This window comes from Rattus rattus, chromosome 9, assembly GCF_011064425.1.
Source record: "Rattus rattus isolate New Zealand chromosome 9, Rrattus_CSIRO_v1, whole genome shotgun sequence".
Taxonomy (NCBI): domain Eukaryota; kingdom Metazoa; phylum Chordata; class Mammalia; order Rodentia; family Muridae; genus Rattus; species Rattus rattus.
This window is the reverse complement of record NC_046162.1, coordinates 46,627,348-46,653,883: the sequence shown is the minus strand read 5'-3', so window position 1 is coordinate 46,653,883 and position 26,536 is coordinate 46,627,348. Positions and strand designations below refer to the sequence as shown.

The following is a 26,536-nucleotide window of genomic DNA, read 5'->3' as shown; positions in this document are numbered from 1 at the left end:
AGTCCTAGGTCGTGCAGCTGCTAGCGGTAGGTGGTTCTCAGGGGTGGAGTTGGGTGGAGTAGGGTGGGGCGGGTTGTGGACCGAGAGCCTTGGGAGATGATTTCCTTGGGATCCTGGGCTGGGCCTGGCAGCCGCTGGAAAACACAAACATCGCAGGACCAGACCGGTGGGACTAGTGGCCCTGAGTCTTCTAGCCGGCTTCGCTTCTCCCAGCTGCAAGAGACTGGAGGTCCCCTCCTACTGCCCAGTCTAAAAACCGGCCCGGTGGAGCTGCGAGGTCTCGAACCCCAAAGTAGAAGTCATCCCATAACTTTTGAAATAACCATAATCCATGACTTAGAAAAAATAAGACTTTAAGTGTCTGGGGTAGTACGATGACTTAAGACCGGAGTGCCGGCGCTTCTAACTGCGGTACAAGCCTCCTGGTAACAAGGCACTGCAAAGGTGTGTGCTGCGTCACACCATCCTTCAGTTAGCCTCCAGTGGCTCATTTCTTTGAAAGGTCTCCCACGCTCCACCCACCGGTCTCAGATTTTAAAGTTTGTTGAAGGTTTCCTCATCTGGGACTGCCTAGTTGGCTACAGCCACGTACTTCATTTTCCGTTCCTTGAGAAAATTTAACTCGTATTCGTTTCATTTGCTTATTATTTTATTTGCCGTGCATGTGTTGGGAAAATGATCCCCATCTAGTATCTTTTTCACCTTTGCCCCTCTCTCCCCACCTCGCCCTGTGGTGGAGTATAAGATAACTTCCGTCCTTTCATTAAAGTTTTTTTTTTTTAAACTCCAGGGGAATCCCAGCATTGCTTCAGTGGTTGTTGCACTGGAGTATGATACTATTTTTCTCCGCGCTTGGCTTTTCTGACCTATTGTGCTGCTCTCTAACACCGTAAGTAATGTAGTTTAATGGTACTTGTTTCTTCTCTGGTTGATTTGGAATTTTATGAATTTTGTACTCAAAGCTAGTAGAAGTCTTTTTGCTGGTTGTTGTTGTTGTTGTTGTTGTTTCAAATTCATTTTATTTAAGAGTTGATGTTGGTGGAAGATCTGTTTCCTATAACTATATGCTGAACAAGGATGTATACCCTGCCTATCCAGCCATCTACTGTGTCAAGCTGCCTCATCTAAATAGCATGTGTTGCGGACTATTTGACCAAATCATAAACCTCAAGACTGTTATTTACTGAAAAATGCTGTTTCTAGTTGTGGTGCCGCTCAGCCCTTAGCACACATCTGTAATCCTAAACTATGAAGGTAAAGTTAGCTTGTAGAGGGAAGCACCCCTGTTTGAAAGTCTAATTCAGCAGCAGACAAAGTGATGAATCAGAGAAAGATTTGACAAAATAGGATATGCCCAACTTTCAAGAGAAGAGAGAGGAAAGGAAGAGGAAGCTACTTAAGGGAGTAGCACAGAGAAAGAGAGAGGAAGGAGCAGCTTTACCAGGACAGTTGTACAAAGACAGGTTGCAGAGAGAGAGAGAGAGAGAGAGAGAGAGAGAGAGAGAGAGAGAGAGAGAGAGAGAGAGAGAGAGAGAGCTAGACACAGGTGAAGACAGAACAAGCCAGAGAATGAGAAGGAGCCAGTAGATTAGAGTAGATCACTAGTCTCAGAGGCTGAAAACACTCTAGGCCTAGATTTGATTATATGGAGGCTAGAAGCTTCCAGGACTAGGCCTGGGTTAGCAGTAAGCCTCCAAGACAATAATTACTACAGGAGAGTAAAAGTTACTTTTACAGAAGTGAGAGAATCTGAGTTTGGAGATTGCGGGCTCACTGTTCTGTGAGAATGTAGAAGGAGAGGCTGCAGTCACTCACCACATCAAACCACGCAAGCAGTGAAGCATACAGCAGGTCGTTATGCCTGGCCCTAAGATTAGCACCAAAGTAACCAGGCCTTTCTATCATGTGGTAACTAAGACCTGTGGTGTTAGTGAATTGTGGTGTGTACTTGAAGAATTGAGGGCACATATCTCAGTTGTCAGGTGTATATTCCCAGCACGTTTACAGCATATAAGAATTATTTGTTGTTGTTTTTTAATAAGATGTTTTAAATTGTGTGTACACACGAGTTCAGGCACCCAAGGAGAGCAGAGGTAAGGGACCCCCTGGAGTTGGAGCTACAGGTGCTTGTGAGCCACCCGAGATGAGTGATGGGAACTGAACTCAGATCCTTTGCAAGAACACTCTTAATTCTGAGCCATTGGTCTAGCCTATGGATCCTCTCCCCCCCCCATTTTATTTTTTAAGATTTAGTGTGTGTGTGTGTGTGTGTGTGTGTGTGTGTGTGTGTGTGTGTGTGTATGCGTGCACAGGCATGCATGTGGGTGTGTGTTGCCCTCAGATGCCAGAAGAGGGTTTTGGGTCCCTTGGAGGTAGAGTCACAGGTAGTTGTGAGCCACCTACTATGTGGAGCCTCCTGTTTCATGAGAGAGCAGCAAACACACTTAACTGCTGAGCCATCTCCCCAGTCCCCAAGAAAGATTTTAATGGTTGAGCAGATTCTTTTAAAAAGGGTAATAGTATAAAGCTTTAACCATTGGGTATGTATTATGCCAGGAGCACCTTAAAAGAAAACAAAACAAAAAACAGTGAAGCCAAGCAGAACAGAAAGTAAGGCTCCAGCCACTGATAGGTCTTTAAGTGAGGATTCGCGTTGCTTTTAAGAAGGTAAGGGTTTTTCTCTCTTGTCTGCAGAGCGCTTTCAGGTCTTCTCAAGCTTTGCAGGTCATGAGATCTTATCATGGGCTGCTCTTGAAGCAGTGCCATGTCAGGGACTGTCCTCTGGTAGCTGCCAGGCAAGATGGTAGCTCCAGTGGGGCAGGAGTGGGAAGCACAGCCTCATGCTGCTGCCCATGGCAGCCTCAGGCACTCATTGCAGAGTCCTCTGCTTGGGTCAAGCTAGGATTCTCCAGTGCTGAAAGGAGTTTCGGGATGAATCGGTTCGACAGGTTTGGAGCTTATGACGAGATTTCATAGCTGCGAGAGTGAGAGTTAGTCGGAAAGAGATGGTTAGGGGAAGGAGAGCCACAAGGGTATGGGTATGGCTTCTTGAGGGAGTAGCTGGAAGAGGTCTTAGATTTCTATTCAGCCTTTCCAGTCGGCGTCATCAATACTCAGTTTCCCTCCTGAAGAAGACTCAGTAGAAGTTGTGTTCCCCTTCTATCGCCACAAGTCTCTGTGTAGGGCAGAATCTCTGTTCTGTACTCAAGCGTAGGGTACACGGTCAGACTCACATGACGAGTATTGATGTTGTATCCCACCCATCTGTTAAACTCTGTCAGCTGAGGATGTCACTACTAGCTCTACTCTCAGTTTCTTTGTCTACTAAAGTGTCTTACAACTTTTTCATATTGTTTATTGTTGTTGTTTTTTTTTAACAAAATCTCAATCATCTGATTTTTCCCAATGAAGACTCAGGAGTCAGATGCTGGAGTGAAAGCCTGCTGGCTCCGAGAGGCAGAGAAAGCACCCAGCTGACCTTCCCCGGCCAGTTGTCCCACCAGGAATGCCCCACTCTTCAGCCTCCTTGAATGTGATTTTTATCTATTGGATAAAAAACTAATTTTTAATTGTAACCAAATATTGAGTGACTTGCTAGTGATACCTCAAAGCCTGATTTTATAGAGCCCTTGCAAAGGTAGCCTGTTGTGGAGTATGAATATGGAACTTTTATTATTAACAGAAGCCTCCAAGGTATCACATGGGTTTTCTTCAAGTAGTTCTCTTGAGAGCGGCAGGGCACACATAGTACCGTTTGATGCTTAGTCTGGCATTAGTTGATGAGGCTAAATTCTGTGCTGGATGTGAGTTTAGGCTGCCTTACGTGGGGCGGGCTAAACTGGAAGTTTTGTGAATTTCCTGGCACATGCTTGCCTCACCATAGGACCAGACTCCTGTGCCTAATCATAGGCATGCCTCAGACTTCCTCTTATTACCGCTAACATTGTGAAATATCCCCCCCGTGTGTGTGTGTGTGTGTGTGTGTGTGTGTGTGTGTGTGTGTGTGTGTGTGTGGTATTTTATGGAGATGGGTATTTTGGAAAAGTCCTGGTCCTTCCTTCTGGACTCTTTAACTTTCCCATAGCAGGCCAGAGTGAGGTGGAGCAGAGACCCTCCTTAGGGTAAGAGAGAGAGTCTCAGGCCTTCACACATCCCTTGTTTCCTAGTAAAGGTGTTCTTGATCTCCTCAGTGATATGTGCTCTATACCTATCCCTTATCTCCCTGTCCCCTTCTTTGCTTTCTGTCACACCAGCAGGTACTAGGTGATACTATGATGTCCTAGAGATGAACTGTGTCTTAGACAGGGACAAATCTCTGAAGACATAAAGAATTTTTGCAAATGTCATCATCATCGTCACTGGCGTCTGAGCTTTCTGTTGTTTTCAGATCTACTGGTAAAACCAGGAGGCAGAAGCTGGTAGAAGGAAATGGATCTATATGAGGGGTGAGGGGATTGTCAGTTAGGTGTTGGGAATTACACTGAGAAGCTGTATACCCCCCTCCCCCAACCCATGTGCTGGGCAATCTTTTCTTTCAAAGTCAGAGTTAACCCAAGACTTGTTGGGAATTGGGAATTGACACCTGTATTTCTCTTCTGAGGCTCTGCCTTTCATGCTCATGTTAGCTGAGAAGAGAGGCTGCTCTTAGCCATGGCTATAGAACTCAGAGTAGCTGGTGAGAGGAGGTGGGTCTGTAGAAGGTAGCCGAGAGATTCAGGAAGTAAGATCCCTGCTCTGCCTACATTACACACTAAGGTGTTTACAGTTTAAAGCCCCGTGCTACTTCCTGTTCGCTCTCTGCTTGATACTGCCAATGAACATGTTCTCCCTCCCTCAGCTTCCTGTTGTGCCACCATGCCTGCCTGATAGAGCAGACTCACAGAGCGGGTATACAGTGTGGGTGCAGGTAGTTTCCAGGACTCGTTCATCGTTCACATTTGCTTCCTTCTATGTTGGGTTCATCTCTGCCAATTTCCCCCCAGAAACTCGGGTTGTCTTGTAGGCTTGACGAATACATGTAAGGCTGTGACCAAGAGTGAGCTAGCACCTCAGGAAGGCTCTTAAAACAAAAGCTCAGGAGTACAGCATTTTAAAGGTAAAAGTCCACAGACTACAGTTGCATCAGTCTTGGATCAGGGTCAGGGTAACCTGGCAACATCTGTTTCAGCAAAACACAGTAGTTGTCCCAGTCACATCCCAGCATGACAATTTATTTTGATGTATTGCTTTATTGGTTATTTACGTTTATCCTTAGTTTGTATAAGCATTAATTATTTTGGTTAATACATTTGGACCGTGGTCAGGGTCAGTCCCAATTGTGTTGCCAAGATAGATGTGTCTGTTGAGGGCACTGGGCTGAGGAATGCCTAAACAAACAGAAAGTGGAGTTGGGACAAAGCAGTGTAACCGTAGTCACTTCCCTGGTAGCTTTCAGCAGGAGCTTCAACAGCTGTGCTCAAGCTCCTGACAGATGTTGCTAAGTTGGAGTTTATTGACCCAGCTTGGGCTGTGTACCTACCCCCAGGTGGTCACCCAGAAAAGGGAGGTCACTAACTAGAACTCAGAAGGGAAATTGGCCTGAAAGAAAATGGGGTGTGGTTACATAATCAACGGAAAATGATTGTTTACAGAGCAAAAATAACAACCGCTTTTTGGAGAAAAGAGATCACTAGGACTAAATCTTCTCTAAGAGATCACCTAAAGGTTCTGAGTTTAACTCTCCAAACAGCCAGCTCATGTGTCACAGACTGGAGGGTGTTCTCAGGACAGTTTAGTCTTGAGCTTTGGGGAGGATGCTCACTAAAGACCTTGCCGTCTGGCCTTTGCTTTAATCCCATTTGGCTGTACTTGGAATCTCAAATATCGGAAACTAATTAGATCAAGTATTTTCAGCTGACTCGATGGAGTTTGTTTTTCTTGTAATTTTATCTTGTGTTTTCCACCTTACCAATAAAAGTGTCTTTCGCTCCCAGGAAGGTTAAGAGAATGCTTTCCCATCACACATATTCAGACATGATGATAATAGGGTTTTCAGGTGGAAACTGGAAGAAGAGAACAAATTTAAACGCTCTTTAAAAACATTAAGGAAAATAAGTGTGTACAAGATACATGTGTGCCACAGTGCATACGTGGAGGTCAGAGGGCAGCTTGAGGCCTGGAGTTCACTGTTTGCACCATGTGGGTCTTAGAAATTGAACACAGGTCATCAGGTTTGGCAGGCAGCAAGTACCTTTACCCACTGAACCATTCAATGACAACAAAGTGAGGAGAGCCCCATTCTCGTGTCTAGCTGCACTCTGGCCCCTGTGCTGAGTATGGAGTTGGAGACTCTGTCAGGAGTATGCTTAGACCATGGCTAGACAGAGCAGATGGTTGGTGATCAGAAGTCGGAAGGATTTTAGAAAATCAGGAGTTTTTAGAAACAGCTATGTTTTGATCAATTCAAACAAAACTACAGAGGTTTATTTCTCATAATAAAAGTTGATAATTTAGCACCTTGGCCTTTTATGTTTGTCATAACCCTTGGTATTCTTGGTTCTCTTAGAGTTACAAATTCTGTTTATAAATAACCTTATGAGATACTTTATAGTTTATGTGGAGATTATGTGTGGGATGAAAGGATTTTGTTTTCTGTTCTGGCTCAGAATCTGGGGACTGGGTTCTAAGATGAGGAGAACCGGTTCAAATTAGAATTCAGCTGCTCATAGGAAGGACAGTGCAAAGTGATGTCATAGCTTTTGTATTTTTCATTTATATATTTCTGTGTGAGTACACACTCATCGGTTTGATATCCAAAAGAGGATCTCAGGTCTCTGAGTTTGTAGATGGAATTATAGGTGGCTGTGAGCTTTCTAACATGTGTGCTGGGAATTCAGGCACCCTGGAGGAAGCTCTTTCAACCACCGGGCACTACACTGGGCTTTTTTAAATTTAAAATTATTCTTCTTTATATTAGTTACTTTTCTATCATGATTTTTTTAAATGACCAAAAAATTAACTTAAGGTAGAGTTTATTTTGCCTTACAGTTCAGAGGGATAAGAATTTTTTTTATATCCAGGCGAGGTGGCACATACCTTTGGGAAGCAGAGGCAGGTGGATCTCTGTGCATTCTAGGCTAACCTGATCTACACAGGGAGTATTAGGATAGCCAGGGCTACACAAAGAAACCGTATCTCCAACATTAGCCCTCCCATCCTCACTCTGTGAGTCTGCTGTATCAGGCAGGCATGACAGCACAACAGGAAGTTGAGGGAGAACATGTCCAACAGCAGAGAGCGAACTGGAGGTAGTGCAGGGCCTTAAACTGTAAAAGCCGCCCTCAGTGGCTTACTTAGTCCAACAAGGCCGCACCTACCCATGAATGCCACCAAAACCTCTGGGGACATTTGTCACTAAACTGCCTTCTTTTCATATCATCACTGTCTTCCCTCAGATACTAAAAGGGAAAGACTTCCTCAGGCTGCTCATCAACAAAGAGAAGAACCCCAGCCTGCCTGAGTATCCCAGGGTGGGGCTGCTGTGGGAAGTAGAGTGGCTGAGTGAGTGGGACGGTGCAGTGGCATGGGTGCGGTTTTGTGTTAAAAACAAAACAACAACAACCCTGGTATTTTATTTACCAGCTGTAAGTCTAGACTGGGCAGGCTCTGAGCTATTCTAACCTGTGGCCAAACCATAGTCCCCGTGTTACCTGCAGTTCCAGTCTCGCCAGGCTAGCTGTTCCATGTGTGTCCTCAGGGCGAGCTCCTGCCCCAATCTTCCTCCCTCCCCACCCCATGGTCTCTCCCTCCATCTATTCTCAGGTCCTGCATTTTTCCCTCTACTGCCCAGTCATAGGCTCTATCCTTTTAGTAACTATAGCTTTAAATTGGGGAGCGAGGTTTACACAGCAGAAGCTAGTTTGCACTTGTCTGGACGGCAGCCAGCTCTTGGGGTTCAGAATTTAGCATTCGTGTAATAGCCACAGATGAAACCCCAACAGTTTTGACTTGGGAAAGGATTTGTATCACTCACGTGTAAAGTGGGTGGAAAGTGAGGAATGTTTCGAGATTTGAATTTAGCTACTGTGGTTGGAATTCCTGATGGTCAGTATGGTAGTGCCCTTTTGTAAAAGGTTAGTCTTCTGAGTGAGAGACGCCATCCTCTTTACAGATGAGAGCGGAAACATTTCACAGCTAAGGCAGTAACCCCTAGAGCCTACACACTTGTCTGTCCGTCCTGCTGTCTAGTCGATTAGCCTGTTTTGTCATTTTCTTCTGTCCATCCGGAAAGCTGAAGTATTCTAACATGGGTGTCTTTCCCCTCTCCTTAGCTTCTTTAGGAGCCTGCTCGGCGGCTATGGCTGATAAGCCGGACCCCAGTTCCCCGGCTGACAGTCCCGAGCCCCTCTTCTCCTTTGGGGTCATAGCAGATATTCAGTACGCTGACTTAGAGGACGGGTACAATTTTCAAAGAAGCAGGCGGAGGTACTACCGGCACAGCCTGGTCCACCTGCAGGGCGCCATCGAGGACTGGAATAAAGAAAGCAGCATGCCCTGTTGTGTCCTGCAGCTCGGGGACATCATCGATGGCTACAACGCTCAGTATAAAGTGTCGGAAAAGTCGCTAGAGCTTGTCATGAACACCTTCCAAATGCTCAAAGTTCCGGTTCACCACACGTGGGGCAACCATGAGTTCTATAACTTCAGCAGAGACTACTTAGCAAACTCCAAACTGAACAGCAAGTTTCTAGAAGACCGGATCCCGCAGCATCCTGAGACCATGCCATCAGAGAACTATTACGCTTATCACTTTGTACCGTTCCCTAAATTCCGGTTCATTTTACTTGATTCTTATGACTTGAGTGTCTTGGGCATAGACCAGTTTTCTCCAAAATATGAGCAGTGTATGAAGATGCTGAGGGAGCACAACCCGAATGTGGAGTTGAATAGTCCTCAAGGTGAATTGTTGCTCTGAGCTGAGAATCTAACCTTGTCTTTAAGCTCTCCAGCTACCTTTTATTCAGCAGGAGGATGGATGGTTAAGGTAAAAGTTTATTGTCATCGTTCAGGGTCAGGATTCTTACTCCTGAAGTCACATAGACTGGTTACAAGTGATTCAAACTTTAGACATTCAACAGATACTGAGTGTCCATTCTGGAATGAACACTTAGTAACTTTTTTTTTTTAATGGGGAGAACCATAGCAGTAGGTGGGCCAGGCAGATAGGAATAAATATATTTGTTAGCATTCCATTACTGGTCAATACCTAAACTAATAAACTTCCATGGAGGAAAGGTCTGTCTTGGCTTATGGTTTGCAGGCGTTTTGTTCTTAGTCCCTTGGCCCAGTTGCATTTGGGCCTGTGGTAAAGCAGCGTGTTGTGACAAGGAATACGTGCTAGAGCAAGCTGCCTACACATGAGAGCCTGGAAGCAAAGCGGAGGAAGAGGGCCCAAGCTTGTACTCTCCCCATTGAGGGCATCCTTCCCTCACTAGTTCTCACCTCTGAAGGATGCCGTCACCTCCCAGTAACTCCACAGTGGGTGACCAGGTCTTCCAACACACGAGCCTTGCAACATTTCATATCCATACCATAGCAGTAAATGAAGCAAAAGTCAGATCCTCTCCTGGATGTTAACTGCATGGAGAAAAATGGAGTACGTCCTCACAGCGAAGACTAGGGGTGCTGTTTTAGATTAGGTGGGCAGACAAAAGCGCTCCAAGGACGAAAGAATCCAGGCTGTTGTCCAGATGACAGGAGCTATACCTAGAAAGAGTCGGGTAGGGAGCTGGCGGGCACAGGAAGCAGGCACAAAGGCTCTGCGTGCCCTAAGGCTTCCTTCGGCATTAGCCTTCTACAGCACGGTGTCGACCTCGGCAAAGGCAACAGGGACAAGAATATGTAGTAGGCCCGGAGGACGAAGAAAGGAGGTTGTGTTTGGATCATAGTGAAAGCGAGTGAAATAAACAGGAAGCCAAGACTAGACTTTCCATCACTGTACTTGTGTATTGCTCTGTATTCCTAAGATGCTGCCCCTAAAGAAAGTGCATCCTTGCATTAGCTAAACCTGAATGCCCAAGTGAGGGAGAGAGTGACGTGCAACAGATCTAACTTGCTAAATTCATTCAGGACTTTCTGAGCCCCAGTATGTCCAGTTTAATGGAGGATTCAGCCAAGAACAGCTGAACTGGTTGAATGAAGTTCTTACATTCTCTGACGCGAACCAGGAGAAGGTGGTCATTGTGAGTAAGTATTAAATTGCTCCTTTGGTTACATGGGCATTTTAGAAATTGGGAAGTTAATCCATGAAAGAGTAGTAATATTTGTGTTTTGATATCTCTTTCTGTAAAACAGATAGTTACATTTTTTGAGATTGTAAAATAATTGTATTAGTGTATGAATGTTTGCCTGAATATTTGTGTACTGTGTGATTGCAGTTCCCAAGGAGGCCAGAAGAGGGTGTCAGCTCTCCTCTTCTGTAATTCTAGACATTTGTAAGCTAACATGTAGGTGCTGGGAATTGAATCCAGGTCCTCTGGAAGAGGAGCCATCTCTCTAAGCCCTGCTTAACCAGTTTTCATTGAAACCTAATTCTTAACATTTAAAAATGCATCAGGAAAGAATTGTAAGATAACAAAAACATCTTGTCATCTGTGTTAGTGTTTCTGAGTTTCCCCTGTAGATTCTAAGTGGACTTTTCCCAACTGGAATAAAATGATGTACAAATTATGGCTCTACCAAGTCTTAGGCTTAGCAGCCCTGGCTGGCAGTGAAATTGCCACGGTTGGGTCACTGCTGGCCAGCTGAAGCAAAGCTGGTGTGAGATGTGACAGTCACACTTGCAGTTCTCGGCCAGTCCCACAGTTCCACAGGAATCAGTTTTCATTTAGAATCAGTTTGAGACACACTGCCGTTAGAGATGGCAGGCGGTTTGGAAGGTGTGCCTGCTTCCACATGATGTTGGGAAGCCATCTGCCCCTTGGTTTTTTTAATATTGTGAGAGTTGACTAACAAACCCTGTGAACTGCACTTTTCTCACACGCACGGGATCTTTAATGAAAATCCTTTGATTGAACAGGGGTGTGTCCGCTGCCTTGTGACTGCCCATTTAGCTTCTCTTAGCCTAAACAGCTCGTGTCAGAGAAAGAGGAGGGAAGGATGTGCACAAGTGTTCGGGCCCATGTCCTGCTCTTCGGGTCTTTTACCCACTCCGTTTCTTACTTGCTTATAAGGGAGTGGGTATTAAATGGAACTGGTTTAAATGTAAGGGTGCAAACAGTAGCAGAGCAGAGCTGGGTGATTGGGAAGAAGCAGATAGGCGAGCTGTGATACTCGCCGTGAGAAACTCTGGCCTGGTGTGGTCTTAGGCTGACAGACATGTTGGCACTGCAACTCAAAGTCCTACTTCTGTGCCTATGTATCTCCTCAGGCCCAAGGTCAGCCTTCTCCGCTTGCTTTAATCAGTTTTCTCAGCTGCAAGTTGGAACTGGCAGCTTTGATCTCCAGAGGCCCTTTCGAGTCTCCTGAACTGTTTGTCCAGTGACATCACAACTCCTGGGCAGCTCCTAAGCTATTTGTTAGCTGCATCTTTCTTTACATAGAACATTCCTACGTACAGAACTCAGTGAGACTGCATCCTGGCACAGAACCTGGATGACTGCTGGGCCTTCACTGATTTCCCACACAGGATGTCCTTGGGATTGTGTAGGCCTCGGAGATCATTTTCCTGAATAGACATATCTTCCGCCTTACGAGTGGACTGTCTACCCATCTGTCTGTTCTGCGCATCAAAGATGTGGCTATAGATTGCCTGCTCCATAGCTCAGGCAGGCCTTGAACTCATGACCCTCCTCCTGCTGCTTCCCAAGTGCTGAGTTTACAGAGCACACTGTCACCTCCATCTTCGTGTGCTTGGGTTTGGTTTTCCTGAAAACCAGCTTTTGGTCTTTTTTTCTGGATGGAAAGAGATTTAATTGGCTCCTAATTTCTCCTTAACAGGCCATCTTCCCATTTACCCAGAGGCCTCTGACAGCGTGTGCCTGGCTTGGAACTACGTGGACGCTCTGTCAATCATATGGTCTCACCAGTGTGTGGTGTGCTTCCTTGCCGGTCATACACATGATGGTGGCTACTCTGAGGATCCTTTCGGCGTGCACCACGTCAACCTGGAAGGAGTTATTGAAACAGCTCCGGACAGCCAGGCCTTTGGCACAGTTCATGTCTACCCTGACAAAATGCTGCTGAAAGGGAGAGGCAGAGTTCCAGACAGAATTATGAATTACAAAAGGGAATAAGCCTTGTGTTTTTAATCCTGTTATCTTGTTTGCTTTGTAGAAGTGAATGGCATTGTTTTATGTTTTACTTCATTCCATAAAAAGTTAAATTCTCAGTCGCACTGTTAAGTATTCTGTTTGTGTCCAAAATATATTTGTGCTTGAGTGTGTATGAGTGAAGATAAAACTCAGAAATGTTATTTTTGGATAATATATCCAGGTACTAAAAGCTAGTACTAAAAGTATTAAAATAAACCAGGAAGGAGACTCCTGTGGGCAGAGAGTCCTGAGGAGGGACTGTATTTGACCTAATTTGAATTTCATTTCTTTTGCTTTCTTTCTCTTCTTTCCTTTCTTTTTCTTTTTGGTACCAGGAAATTACTCTTGCGTTAACTCTACAGTTTAGCACATGAAAGCCAAAAGCCAAGGCAAGTCTGTCTGCTTACCCTGCTGTGTGAGTGGACTTTGGTCGCTTGTTTCAGAACACCTATACTTAGATATAGGTGACATCCCCATTCTGTGAAGTCATTTCAGGTGCTAGATCCCCTCCAAGAACCTCAAGACCCTCATGGAAAGGGTAGCATAGCTGGCCAGTAAGGTCACCAAGCCCAACACCAGGCAGGCTGCCAGCGAAGAAAATGAACTGACACTATACATGCACATCTCCTTAGTACTGAGATAAAATCAGAAACACTAAAGGAAAAGAAAGGTTAGCCTTCAAAAACTAAAAATAAAAATTCTTTTATTCCACTGGTAAGGACCCAAGGCAAGCACACACTGAGACTTAAGCATCTTCCGTGCTTCTCTGAGGGTGCCCAGGGTACTATAATATTTACAGCCATACTAGTCTTGATACAGGCTGTTAAAATGCTGAATCTCTGTTCTGAGCATGACTCACTTACACACAGAAATCAAGCATGATTCAGAGGATCAATCGGTCCCATGTCGAACTTGCAAATGGATTGGGTTCATCAAGACTTAGGCCTAAAGATATACAAAAGCTGTAAAGACCACACAGGCTAACCCACTGGAAGACTCAAATCCTTGATGTGTATTTTATTGACTCAAAAATGCACTGCAATTGCTTTAATATCAATTTCATTTTGTTCCTTATAATCTGACTTCAGTAGCCACTGTTTTCAAAAGTAAGTATCCCTTCAGTATTTACAGAGTACTGTTGTCTTATATAAAACAGTATCTGACTCATTTTTACTCTTGGCATGGTGGGGATGAGTACTACTCAAAAGGAGCATCTCTTAAATCCGAAATATCTTGCCTTTTCTGTCACTGCAACAGAACACCATGACCAAGGCAACTTAGAAAGAAAGCATTTAATTCGGGATTTATGGTTCCAAAGCAGTGGTTCTCAACTTTCCTAATGCCTCTACCCTTTAATAGAGTTTCTCGTGTTGTGGTGACACACAACTATAAAGTTATTTCTGTTACTACTTCATAACTAATTTTGCTACTGTTATAAATCTTAATGTAAATATATGATACACAGATGGCCTTAGGCAGCCCCTGTGGAAGGGTCGTTTGACTCCCAAAGGGTTGAGACCCACAGGTTGAGGCCTGCTCCTCCAGAGGGTTAGCAGGAACAGCTGAGCGCTCACATCAGGATCTGAAAGGGAGGCAGAGAGAGGCACTGGGAATGGCCTGAATCTTTTGAAACCTCAAATCTCATCCCCAGTAACTACTTCCTCCAACAAAGCCACACATTCTAACCTACCCAAACAGCACTGCCAAGTGGGGACCAAGTATTCAGACATGGGCCTGTGGAGGCATTCTCATGCAAACCACCTCTCTCATCTGGTTACAGAGTTCGATTCCAGCCTAGATAAGCTTCCCCATGCAGAGACCGAACACACCACATGAGCTACGTAAACAATACTCAAGCAATCGCACCTTCAAAAGTAAATTCAACATATTATATCTAGCCCAATTTATCTCAAAATATTTTTTCAGCATACACTTAGTATAAGATACGTTCTATGTTTGTGTCTCTAAGGTTTACTGTATTTTGCACTGGAGCACAACCATCTGAACACTAAACTCTTGCCAATACTTCACCTGTTGATTGTTGCTGTGAGGTATTTAATAACTATTAATTACTGTGACCCCATCAGCCCCCTAATAATTGAGACAGAGTCCAAACAGTTTATTTAATCAGCTTCAGCACAATTAATGGGCGATTACCCCAAATTATTTTTCAATGCTAGACTGGCTGTTTCCCAGCTGTGCTCCCCAAGTTACTTGCCAGTAGTTGACCTGTGTTCCTGGTCCATCCTATCCAATAGCGACCTCCTGCTCTCCCTCCCCTCACCCCTCCCAGCCCTGTGACAGAAACTCTGCTTATCTCTATTCTCCCCAGTTATTGGCTGTCAGCCATTATTATTAACCCCTCAAAAAAGATTGGCAAGCCAAGTTTGCATAACATCATTTGGTGTGCATGAAATGAGATGGGGGTGGGGGGCAGTATTTAGCATTTAAATACATAGCCGCACCAGATCGACCCCAACAGTCCATATCAAAATTTGCAGTTGTAAAAGGTACACACACACACACACACACACACACACACACACACACACACCATTCCATGTACACTTAACTTTTCTTGGCAGTTGTCTCCCTGCTCCTAAAAGTAGAGAAGTTAAAATTTTACTCCTTTGGTCACCCCGCCCACAAGTCAAGTGCTCAATAACAACCTGTGTCTGCCCTTTTGGACCGTGACAACCTACAGAGCTCTCCTCTCTTGTGGTCACTCCAATATCCATTAAAAGGATGCATAGATTTTTTCATCTTAGTTTTCACGGAGATAAATTATGATTTGTGTGATGTCTATATGCAGGTGAGGGCTGGTGCAAGTAGGGCAAGGTCATGATTGGGCAATAAAAAAAATAAGGCAGGGACAAAGCTTTTGTAAGGCAGGAGAGAAGGGGAAGGAGGAGGAGAATCAAGATAGAGACGAGAAGGATGACCCAGATCCGAGTGGTCTTGAATTGCCAAGATAGTTGTGTATATTTCTTAAGGGATGGATTTCTGTAGGCAAATTGATCTTATCTAGGTGCGCAGTTTATATCTTTATCAATTGCTTGTGAGTTTATTGTGTGGGTTGAGAATTTAACATATAAATCTGATTGTTGGGTTGCAGTTTGTTGAGTCTTGATTTTACGAGGTAGCTGGAGCCAGAGAGTTCTGAACTAGTAGAGAGCCACCGGGAGAGATACTAATCAGAGATAAATTATGGTTCGTTCTGTATGTCCCCCACTTTGTATGGGAGCTAACTCTAGGGACTAGCATGCCAAGCTGCCATGCTGGAACGGCTCCCGGATCAGCTGGGTCTGAGAGTACTTGGGGCAGCGTGGAGCCGCTGAGATAGAGATACCCTGCAGTGCCAGTAGCCCTCCAAGTGCCGGCACTAGCTTGGGATAAAAGGTTTAGTCAGGGTTTTTTATTTTTAATATTTATCGAAACAATGATTAATATCCCCTATTCTTGCTTAACTCTGAAGTTATCTTTTCTATATTTTCTTTAATTTCTACTTTTTTTCTACTTTCATTTGGCTTGCCTGTCCTGAAATTTTTCTGGGTTCCGTGCAGCTGAACCAGTCAAGTCCATTAGATTAGTTTGGAATTGCGGTCTTGAACCTCCCTCCATGTCAGCACATTACCCAGCCTCAGCTCCCCTCACTCTACTCCCTCTGGAATTCTCGAGCTTCATCTTCTCAGAGCGCCTTTGTATTAGTTTGGTTGTGGTGACTAAAGCGATCTGACCTCTTACTTTATATGTGAGGAGATATCTACCAGGAGATTCGTGGGTTTGCCCCCAGCACATAGTGCTAAAGCTGGATTCAAACTCAAGTTTCTGCTCATGGCCTGGTCCACAGGCTGTCACAGAAGAGACCTCTGGAGATTCAGCCCCCAGTCCTTATCTGTCCTAGTCAATCTTCCATCACATTGTGGGCGGCCTTGTTACATTCTCAAGACTTTAAATCATCTCTGGTATCCACTCCAGTTTTTTTTTTTCTTTTTAAATAAACTGGGAAACTGGCCTGTTTCCCCAGTGCTTATAAGATGTTGAAAGTACCAATTTGGGGGCTGGAGAGATGGCTCAGCGGTTAAGAGCACTGACTGCTCTTCCAGAGGTCCTGAGTTCAATTCCCAGCAACCACACGGTGGCTCACAACCATCTGTAATGGGATCTAATGCCCTCTTCTGGTGTTTCTGAAGACAGTGATAGTGTCCTTACCTACATACATATAAATAAATAAATAAATAAATAAATAAATAAATAAATAAATAAATAAAATCTTTAAAAAAAAAAAGAAGAAGAAAGTACCAATTTAAATACTATTGGATTCGTTTAAATGACTGTCTTGCAGTGAGTTGGCCAGGAGGACCGCATCTCCTTGTTCATGTACACGTAGACCCACGACAGGAGCGGGAATAGGGTGATTACAACGGCAATAGCCAAGTGCATTCTTCCACCGACTGAATTCCTACAAAAATTAAAAATAAAAAGATGTGATAAAATTAGTAAAACATTACATCTCAATAGTTTCTCTACTGAAATTATATTGATTTATATAAAATCTGTATATACTTATAAATGTATATACACTTGCTATATGTTGCAAATGCCTTTTCCCTCTGTATTTTGAGGAATACTGATTAATTAGACTAGACTGTGCTAAAATTGATCTTTCCCTAATGAGTCTCCCTCCCCTCCCCATTGGTACTCTTGTAAGAATTATTTCTCTCCTGGAGACAACGTCCTGCTGTGTGGTTCTTGTTGGCCTCGTATTTGTTATATAGCTCAGGCCGGCCTTTAACTTGTAGCAATCCTCCTGCCTCACCCCTCTGAGTGCTGGGATGAGAAGATATAGCACCAGGCCTAACCTTTCCCAGGTCTTGAAGACACTGTTGCTTTCTCTAGAGGTAGGAGGATCGAAAATACAAGGCCTGCCTGGTAGAGTGAATTCAAGGCCAGCCAGGGCAGCCGAGACCTCGTCTCAGATAAAATGTGAAGAGATCTGGGCATATATCTTACTGGTTGAACAAATGCCTTACCACGTACAAGGCCTACATTCTGTCTCCAGCGTCACAACAATGAATAAAATGTTAAGAATCAACGAGTCCAAAATAGGAATTCCTGAAAAGGGCCTGTAGATTGGTGTGTTGATGATCAACTCTTTTAAGTCAATTGGATGTTTTGATGAACCTGCTGGTTTGATCTAGTATACTGCACAGAGCTGTGTCTTAGGACTTCATTCGTCAGCTGAGCTGTGTGTTCAGTTAACCGCTAAGGTGTCTTTTACTTGTGCCTCCATGGATCTTGTTCTTAGATGTGTATTTTTTTTTCTTTCAGGTCTTACTAGGGCTTATTAATGTGATAACTTTAGAGAATCCAGATTTGACCTTACTGGTTCTCTTATTTTTGCATGTCAGTTTTTTCATTTAATTGATTTTTGCTTTAATGTTTCTTTTCTCATTTTTTATGTTCTAAGCTTGAAGCCTAGCTCATTTGTCCCAGCCTCCTCGCCCTCAGTTCCAGATGGTTCTGATCTCCATTGGGCTTTCTTTTTTAGCCCAAATGTACTTGAAAACAATGTCCTAATTTCCAGCTGTTCAGCAGCTGCCAAGTTATACTGTTGTTGATGGTTTCTCTGTTTCAACTATACCATGTTCAGAGAATATGCTTGGTAGGATATAAGTTCTTTGAAATATGTAGGGAATATTTGATCGCTGAACCTTTAGTGTTGTATGTAAAAAGAAAGTGAATTCTATTAGGTATGTATGTGTGTGCCTCTGTGTGTGTGTGTGTGTGTGTGTGTCTGCATGTGTATGTGTGTGTGTGTGTATCTGTGTGTGTGTCTGTATATGTGTGTGTGTATGTGTGTCTGTATGTCTCTCTTTCTCTGTGTGTCTGTGTGTGTGTCTGTGTATATGTGTGTGTGTCTGTGTGTGTGTGTGTGTGTGTGTGTGTGTGTGTGTGTGTGTGTGTGTGTGTGTGTGTGTATGTGTGTGTGTCTGTATGTGTGTGTGTGTATGTGTGTCTGTATGTCTCTCTTTCTCTCTTTGTGTGTATGTGTGTGCCTCTGTGTGTGTGTGTGTCTGCATGTGTATCTCTGTGTGTGCATCTGTGTGTCTGCATGTGTATCTCTCTGTGTGTGTGTGTATCTGTGTGTGTCTGTATGTGTGTCTGTATGTCTCTCTTTCTCTGTGTGTATGTGTGTGTGTCTGTGTGTAGGTGTGTGTGTCTGTATGTGTGTTTGTATATCTCTCTTTCTCTCTCTGTGTGTATGTGTGTGTGTCTGTGTGTATGTGTGTGTGTCTGTGTGTGTGTGTCTGCATGTGTATCTCTCTCTGTGTGTATCTGTGTGTGTATGTGTGTCTGTATCTCTCTCTCTCTCTCTCTCTCTGTGTGTGTGTGTGTGTGTGTGTGTGTGTGTGTATAGACCAGAGGTTGATATTGACTGTATTATCAGGCTACAGTTGTTCTAAGATTTATTTTTATTTTGTATGTATGAGTATTTGCTTACATGTATGTAAGAGTACCACATGTCTACCTGGGTGTCCTATAGTTTGAGCAATAAAATACTCCCCCATATTTTCCAAAGAGCTTATATCCTATAAAGTATATTCTCTGAACATGGTGTGACCAACATGGAAAACATTAACACCAATGTACATTTGGAAATCAGGACATTTACTACTTTCAAATACAAAATTGGGTCAAAATTATTTATTTTATGTGTGTGAGTGTTTTGCCTACATATTTGTTGGTATGCGACGACGTGTGTGCCTAGCACCTGTGGGGGCCAGAAAAAGGACATCAGATCCTCTGGGACTGAAGCTAGCAGATGGTATGAGCCACTCTGTGGATGCTGGGAATTAAATTCATGTCTTCTAGAAAAGCAGCCAGTGCTCCTAACCTCTGAGCCATCTCTCCAGCCCCTGATTCCTTGATTTTTACTGATAAGTTGAACTTACTTGGATGAGCTGTGGCACAGTGCCATCCATGCTGTGACAATCACCAGGCCGGACAGCTCCCTGGAAAACACCACATTTCAATTATGAAGTGGCTGCTGTTCCCCTACTACATCCCTAGGAGTGGTACAGCCCCCAAACAGACTGGGGTTTCATTTGTCGTTAGTTTCATGTTTTTAAAGGGAGTTGGTGCTGTGCATTGGCTCACACAAATACAAAATCTAAACACACAGTGTGAGAGCTGAAGGAGACTTCGGGGAGAATAATGGTGGTACTAATCAGACTAATTGTGTTACAGAAAATGTGCTTGTGGAGCTGTGTGTCAGGTATGTGTGCCTCTTGCATTAGCTGAAGAACAGGCATATTGTCACTGTCACTGGAGGTCCACTTCGAGCTCACCCCTGATTCCTGGGCTTCAGGCTAGAGGTGACTCAACCCATTTAGTGTACATCCCGTCTGCAGATCCAGTTTGGCCATCTCTCCAGCGCGCGTAGGTTAGGGTCCAGAACAAACCATACCTTGTCAGTGACACCTAACATACAAGTCTCTCTCTGGAGCATGCTGCCAGCAGACCCCAGCAAGGGTAGCAAAAAAGCAGAAAAGGTCTGAGAGCCAAACAAAGGAAGGATAATAAACTCAGAGTAAATGCTCTGACCAAGATGAGGGGATGGCATGTGACACATTAAGCAAGGCTGGCAGAGACTGACCTGAGTGACTCAGGATGCTGTCCCCAGCTTATCAGACTGTACTATGCTCTTGCTAGTTACAGGAAGGTCAAGGTTCACCTGCCCAAAGGTTAATGTGGAATTGGTATGGCTGTGAGAGCTGTTATCCTGGAGTGCAGGAGGCAGTGCCAGGTTTGAATCCACACTTTCTTCATCTGATAATGGCTGTGTAACTGCGCCTGTTCCTCCTAGTACAGTTGGGGGAGTTACATCACCTTTGTGAACCCGGAAGCTGCTGTGGTAAAGAATTACTCAGGTCTGCCCCACCCCTCCAGAGAGCAAAAGCCGCTGCTCACCTGCCTTCTTCCTCATTCAGGATGCTCTGCTTTGCATGAAGCAAGAAGTGGTACGCCAAGCCACCGGCCCACAGCGCGCAAAACAGCATGTGTATCGCAGACACACTCTTCCAGATGCAGTTGCCTACAAGTGGATGTCCTACAGCTGTTAATCAGCTCAAATCCAAAAAGAGGCGCTCTTTTATCCTTGCCTTAAACTACTCCATTTTCTTTGGAGAGCCACCCTTCCCATACCACTTGCCCCTGTCACCAGCACAGCTGGCCTCTCCACTCTGTGTTGCTTATCTTGGAGGAGTAATACATCACGCTTATGCCAAGAGGCGTAAATGCACTTTCATGTAAGGTTAGCTTGCACCAAATAGGGGGATGCATAAAAGCACACCGTACATTGCCATACGAACTAAGCATGGGGAGATGGGAAGGAGCAACACATACTAATGGAAAATGTAGAGGTGTGTTACAGACGTGATAAGCACTTTTTATACACAAGTGGCAGTTTGTATAAATAAATTTTTGACTACATTTCAAAGAAGAAAGTAGTAAATAAGAGTGGTGCGTCTCTGGGTTGGGGATTTAGCTCAGTGGTAGAGCGCTCGCCTAGCAAGCACAAGGCCCTGGGTTCGGTCCCCAGCTCCGAAAAAAAGAAAAAAAAAAAAAAAAAAGAGTGGTGCGTCTCCAAAAATATGTAAAAATAAATGAGCTAATCTGGATTGGAAAGGAAAAATAAAATCACGAGGCAGGCAAGGACTGCCCACTGAGTCCCCAAGAAGACATGATTACCACTGTGATTGTTGCCCATCTGATCTAACACTAGCTGGAGGTTTAAGAAGTCAGTGCAGTTCTCCCTTATGAACTAAATCTCATAAAAAACAACTGTTGCAAGAGGTCTTGCGTCCCAGTTGATAATGGCCAGTATGCCAAGAGCTGGGGAAGTCTTCTGAGGATGGTCTAGGACCTAGACACGAGGTGACAAGGAGCTAGTCATTATCAGAAGAGAAATGCCTGAGATCTTGTTGTTCCCTTGGGTGTTGGCCGAGTAGATTCCCGCCCTTCTAAGATTTGCCAAACCCTCATGAAGAATCCACTATGCATACCTGTGACAAGAGGATTAAACCCAACAAGCAGGGTAAGTACTGCTGGGATCATGTACACCACCTGTTAGCAAAAAGAAGTGTGAGGACATTGAGCAAGGCTGGCAGAGACTGACCTGAGTGACTCAGGATGCTGTTCCCAGCTTATCAGACTGGAGTGTTCTTGCTAGTTACAGGAAGGTCACCTGTCCAAAAGTTAATGTGGAATTGGTATGGCTGTAAGAGCTGTTACAATGGAGTGCAGGAGGCAGTGCCAGGTTTGAATCTACATTTTTTTCACCTGATAATGGCTATGTTACTGTCCCAGCTCCTCCTAGTACAGTTGGAAAGTGTGAAGTCCAACATAGGAGCATTAGCCCAGTCTAGACTGTTCTCATCCCCAGCACTGAAAACGGGAGTACACTCAACATGTAGTATGTTCCAGACTGTCCAGCAAATAGAAGTGTGGTCCCCAGTCACCAGGCTGAGGGATTTTCCTCTGTTTCATGAAGTCACGGAGGATGTGGTAATTCTGCTAGCATGATCTCATCGCTGTATCAGGCTGGAATTTTACATCCCTCCATCAGCTCTTCCAGAAAATGCTTTTGACCCCCAAGCTGTAGCCTTGAGCAGTGTTTCGTCAATGCTGGCCTCCCAGTTTCTCCTAAGCAACTTCCATACCCAGGGTGATCTTCCCTGCTTACATAAAAGAGCATTCTCTGAAAATACCGTCATGAATGGCTCGATGGCCCTGCTAGGCTGGGCTCCCATGGACGATGTGACTCAGTATTCCAGTTATGCAAATGAGGTCACAGAAAGCATCCAAATGATGTGGGTCTGATGTGCCCAGTACTGAGACAAGGCTGTTCATTTGGGAAAGGGAATTGGGAGATTGGCCCTGCAAAGTTCCTATTCCCAAGCTTCATTGTAACGAACAGAGTCTGGCACTCTGTGTGTGTGTGTGTGTGTGTGTGTGTGTGTGTGTGTGTGTGTGTGTGTGTGTGTGTGTGTGTGTGTGTGTGTGGTGTGTGTGTGTGTGTGTGTGTGTGGTGTGTGTGTGTGTGTGTGTGTGTGTGGTGTGTGTGTGTGTGTGGTGTGTGTGTGTGTCTGTTTCTTTCTCTGTGTGTCTGTCTGTCTCTGTGTGTCTGTCTCTCTCTCTCTCTCTCTCTCTCTCTCTCTCTCTGTGTGTGTGTGTGTGTGTGTGTGTGTGTGTGTGTGTGTGTGTGTGAAGCAGAAGGCAAGAAGGGAGAAGGACAGGCTCATAAAACTTGGAGACTTCCCGGGAGGGGGGTTACTTCACCACATCAGTTTCAATGTTAAGAGCAGAAACCTTCAGTCTCTTTGGAAATGACCAGAGCTGTTGTGGCTGGCTTTCACCTTGGATCACAAAGTCTGTGTTAGTGTTTCCTGCTCCATCCCAGCTGGTGACTGAAATGTCAGCCAGTTGATACCTGCAAGTCAGGTTGTTGCTGACAGATGGGCAGCCATGCTCCTTGAGGGTCTTTAGCATGTAGAAATCACCTGGGTCTTGTGCCGAGTGGGGAGGTGTGCAGTCGGTCTCAACATTCTGCCTTTCTGACAAGTCCCTGGATGGAACACTGCTGCTCTTCCAAGGACACACTTAAGGGGTCAAGGGACAGTCCCATGCCACAGACAGAGACAGTCAGAAATAGAAGACCATAAACGAGCACACACTATACATTAGGGACCGTGGAAAGGAGCTTGGTGGAGTCCTAGTCTCTAATGTAATATTGTTCATCTATACATCCATTCCTTCTGCACTCCCCTTGGGAGGATCTTTATGAGGAAACTTTAGGTAAGGCTCCTAAGAAGAGAAAGAACGTGCCCTAGTCCTCCCGGAAGCTGGCTGCACAGATCATCAGCCAAATGAGTTGTTGCTACAATGCGAGTTCAAGAAGGACAGTCAGATCCTCCTGGAAAGAGGCAGAGTGACTGAGACAGCATCTGAGACAGTCTCAGGAGCCTGGGCACAGGTGCTAGGGGGAGGGCACAGTAGCCATGATTTCTGGAGTAGACTTCAAAGGCAATGCTGGAAATGTGGGAGGGGCCATGCTGTGGTGGGCCTAAAGACCCAGTGGAGGAGCTCCAGCTTAGCTTGGGAAATAACAAAAGGTTGAAAGCAGACAGTGATGTACAGGGAGCCTAGAGGCAGAGGAAGCAGGAGGCAGACAGAAGAGTTATAAGGCTGTCTTCAGGGGAAGGAATGGAGGACTGAGGGGGAATGAGGGAGTCAGAATGTTCGACTAGTTTTTCATTATCCCTGTGTGAGCAAAGGTAGGATGATCGGGCCCTGTGCATGTACCTATACCTAGAATGAGTGTTGTTGAATTCTTTGTTTTACTTTTATTTTTGACAGCATCTCAAGGCAGTGATGTTAAAGGTGAGAGGTTTTGAGTGAAGATGCCTATGTAGTTCTGCTGAGAACACAAACTGCTGGGTCAGGAGGTGGAGAGGAAAGGTAATCTGTGGGATCCCGGGCATGTTTCAAAGAGCAGCATGGTGGTGTGGGTGGCCATTTCCTGCAATCTTTGGGAGAATCAACATGAAGCTTCCTGCAGGGATATATGAGTTTGAACTCAGGCTATGAAGCAAAGTGCTGGGGAGGTCATTTAACGTGGGGACAGGGGACTCTGGGTAACAAGCAGTTTCAGACTATGGCTCTACTGCACAAGCATTGAAACCAGACTAGAACTCAGCTCTGAGTGCGTGGTGTTCTAACTTGTAGCTCTCTATAGAGTGAGCACTGTCCCCTAACCCAAGAAAGAGTTCCTCAGTGATACCAGTGATACCATTGTAAGTCTCCCTCCAAGACTCTCTATTGTCATCTGAGAACAAAAATGATGGATGGTATAAGCTCTCTGTGGAAAGACTTCCATGTCTCCATAAAGTTCAGAATTCACACTCCTGTCCGTTATATGATCAGAGTGACTTCCTCCTCTAATGAGAAAAATTAGGAAAGTAATCCCACAAAGGAGTTAATTTCCAGGTTTTAGGCAAGTGTTCCAGGAGCCGAGGCATAAATCATGTCAAAAGGTGGGATCATTTTGAAACATAGCTCATACTCACCACCCACAACTCTGCATCTGGATCGTTCACCTAGAATGTCAAAACATCAAGGTGTTAGCTCACATTAGACCCATGTATCCTAGGTCTGGTCTGACCTTGTATCTGCTATTCATTGTAAAGAACTAGGCGCTACAATGGGCTCGAGGTACAGAAGACAGTGAGCTAGTCTAGCAGTCTGCGCATCAAGACGGTGGAAGGGACTCTTGGTTGAACACAGCAGTTAGATCTCACACCCAGTCATGAGACCCACCTTAGGTCTCAAAATACGAGGGGAGTCATCCTGAAGATGATCAGGAAGAGGTCTAGGAAGTACGGTAAGGATGCTGTTTATTCTGCTTCCTCCTTCCTCCTAGGCGCTGAAATCCACTCAATCTCAAGGGAGCTGAGGGTTCGAAAGGTGTCAGAGCTGCGGTTCTGGGTCCCTATCTAAGCGATCAGTTGCGTGCACTTGCACGCCAGGCCGCTAGGTCAGGCTCTTAGCGTGTAGCCTAACCTCAAGAACTCATCCGTGTTCTACTTGAGAGGACTCTGCGGGTCCCAATTCTGATCCACCCTGAGAACTGGCTGCCCGGGCTTTGCGGTCCCTCTGCCAGCCCTCCACAGCCCGCCTGACCTGCACCACAGCGGCCAGGGCGAAGAAAGCTGCCATGAGCCCGTTGCAGGCCCGCCACAAGCCAGGAGCCCAAGGAGCCACTGCTGACGCCATGGCCTGGAAGCCGGAGGAGCAAGCAAGGCCTATAGAGGGCGTGGTCAGAGGACGCGGCCGGGCTAACGCGGCCGGACCCAGAAGGAGGGGCGGGGCCCAGCGGATAGGGCGGGGCTAGAGGGGCAGGGCTCAGACAGCGGGGCGGGGATAAAGGCGTGGCAAAAGCCCTTCTTCCCTTCCCTCCCTCAGTTCTAGGACGGTGTTTCGGCGCCCACTCGTGGATGGGTGTGGCATTGGTCTTGCTGCGTAATTTTCCTCTTTCTCTCATTAGAAAAGCAAATGAGGGGAACAAAACAAACACAACAAAATACCACAAATCAGAAATGCAAATGAAAAAGAGAAAAGAAAAGAAAAAAGAGGCGCGCGCACGTGTGTGTTCCGGTTTGAGTTTTTTGGGGTTTTTGTTTGTTTGTTTTTGTTTGTTTATTTTCGTTTTCTGAGACAGGGTCCAGTGGCTGCCCTGGAACTCACTATATAAAACAGACTGGCCTCAAACTCACAGAGTCTGGGCTCATTTACACATCCATAGTCCTTATCATTTTTATTCTAAATAGTGCTGGGATTAGTATTTATGTGCTTCTTTCCAAACCTCCTGTGCTTCCAGAGAGAGGAAGACATTGTGACATTTTTGAAGTGAGCGACACAACACAGTTTCAGCAGCAGCTCTGTTTACCTTCACATGCTCTTATCATACAAGACATTTACATATTATACACATTATACATATTTATATCTCTCTCCCACGTTTCCAACACTCATTTGTTATGCATCTCTTAGAAGAAAAGATTTGGAAGTATTGGCAGCTCTCTGCTCTCTTGCTTCAGCCAGTTTCCTGTTGTGTAAGCTAAGGTCGTAGCTCTTCTCTGGACTCATTTACATATGCATAAACCACATCATTGTTATTCTAAGTAGTCTTTGTCACCTCAAATCCTGCATTCGTTGCTTGACTGTTCCCTTTCCTTTTAACTAAAAAAAAAAAAAAAAAAATGTAAACTTCTCAGAAGGATTTTCCCTTCAGGGTCAACCTTCAGACCAGCATTTCTCAACCTGGGTGCCAAAGGATCTTTTCACAGAGTTCCGGTTTATAGCAGTAGCAAAATTACAATTATGAAATAGCAACAATAATAACTTTATGGTTGGGGCCACCATAACATGAGAAACTGTATTAAAGGGTCGTGCATTAGGAAGGTTGAGAATCTCTGGTTTAAACTAAAGAAACCCCTTGTTTTAGGAATGTAATCTGCTTAGTGCCTGGCATAGCGCAGGAATTGAATTCCTTCCTTAAAAGGGAGCTTTTGGGCCTTAGAGAAGCAGGCACAACCATTATCTGAGGTGTGCGAGGGCAGCAGCATCCATGCTTACTAATGTTGGGTGTGGCTCCTCTCCAGGTCTCCCCCATTAACCAGCCT

General features: G+C 45.0%; 2 protein-coding genes across 2 annotated transcripts; one reads left to right on the top strand and one right to left on the bottom strand.

Annotated features, from left to right (window-relative positions):
- Window positions 1–122: 122 nt before the first annotated feature.
- Adprm (ADP-ribose/CDP-alcohol diphosphatase, manganese dependent) lies at window positions 123–12,370 on the top strand. Its single transcript, XM_032912331.1, has 5 exons — window positions 123–444; window positions 791–889; window positions 8,310–8,936; window positions 10,108–10,224; window positions 11,977–12,370. Exons 3-5 carry the CDS (start codon window positions 8,336–8,338, stop codon window positions 12,270–12,272), a joined length of 1,014 nt encoding a protein of 337 aa, XP_032768222.1. The 5' UTR covers window positions 123–444; window positions 791–889; window positions 8,310–8,335; the 3' UTR covers window positions 12,273–12,370.
- Window positions 12,371–16,590: 4,220 nt separating this feature from the next.
- Tmem220 (transmembrane protein 220) lies at window positions 16,591–25,162 on the bottom strand. The gene is made up of 6 exons (XM_032912657.1): window positions 25,035–25,162; window positions 24,422–24,451; window positions 21,359–21,419; window positions 20,265–20,388; window positions 19,247–19,306; window positions 16,591–16,752 (listed from the first exon to the last, which is right to left on the bottom strand). The coding sequence occupies exons 1-6, from the start codon at window positions 25,125–25,127 to the stop codon at window positions 16,617–16,619; spliced, it is 504 nt and encodes a 167-aa protein (XP_032768548.1). The 5' UTR covers window positions 25,128–25,162; the 3' UTR covers window positions 16,591–16,616.
- Window positions 25,163–26,536: the final 1,374 nt, after the last annotated feature.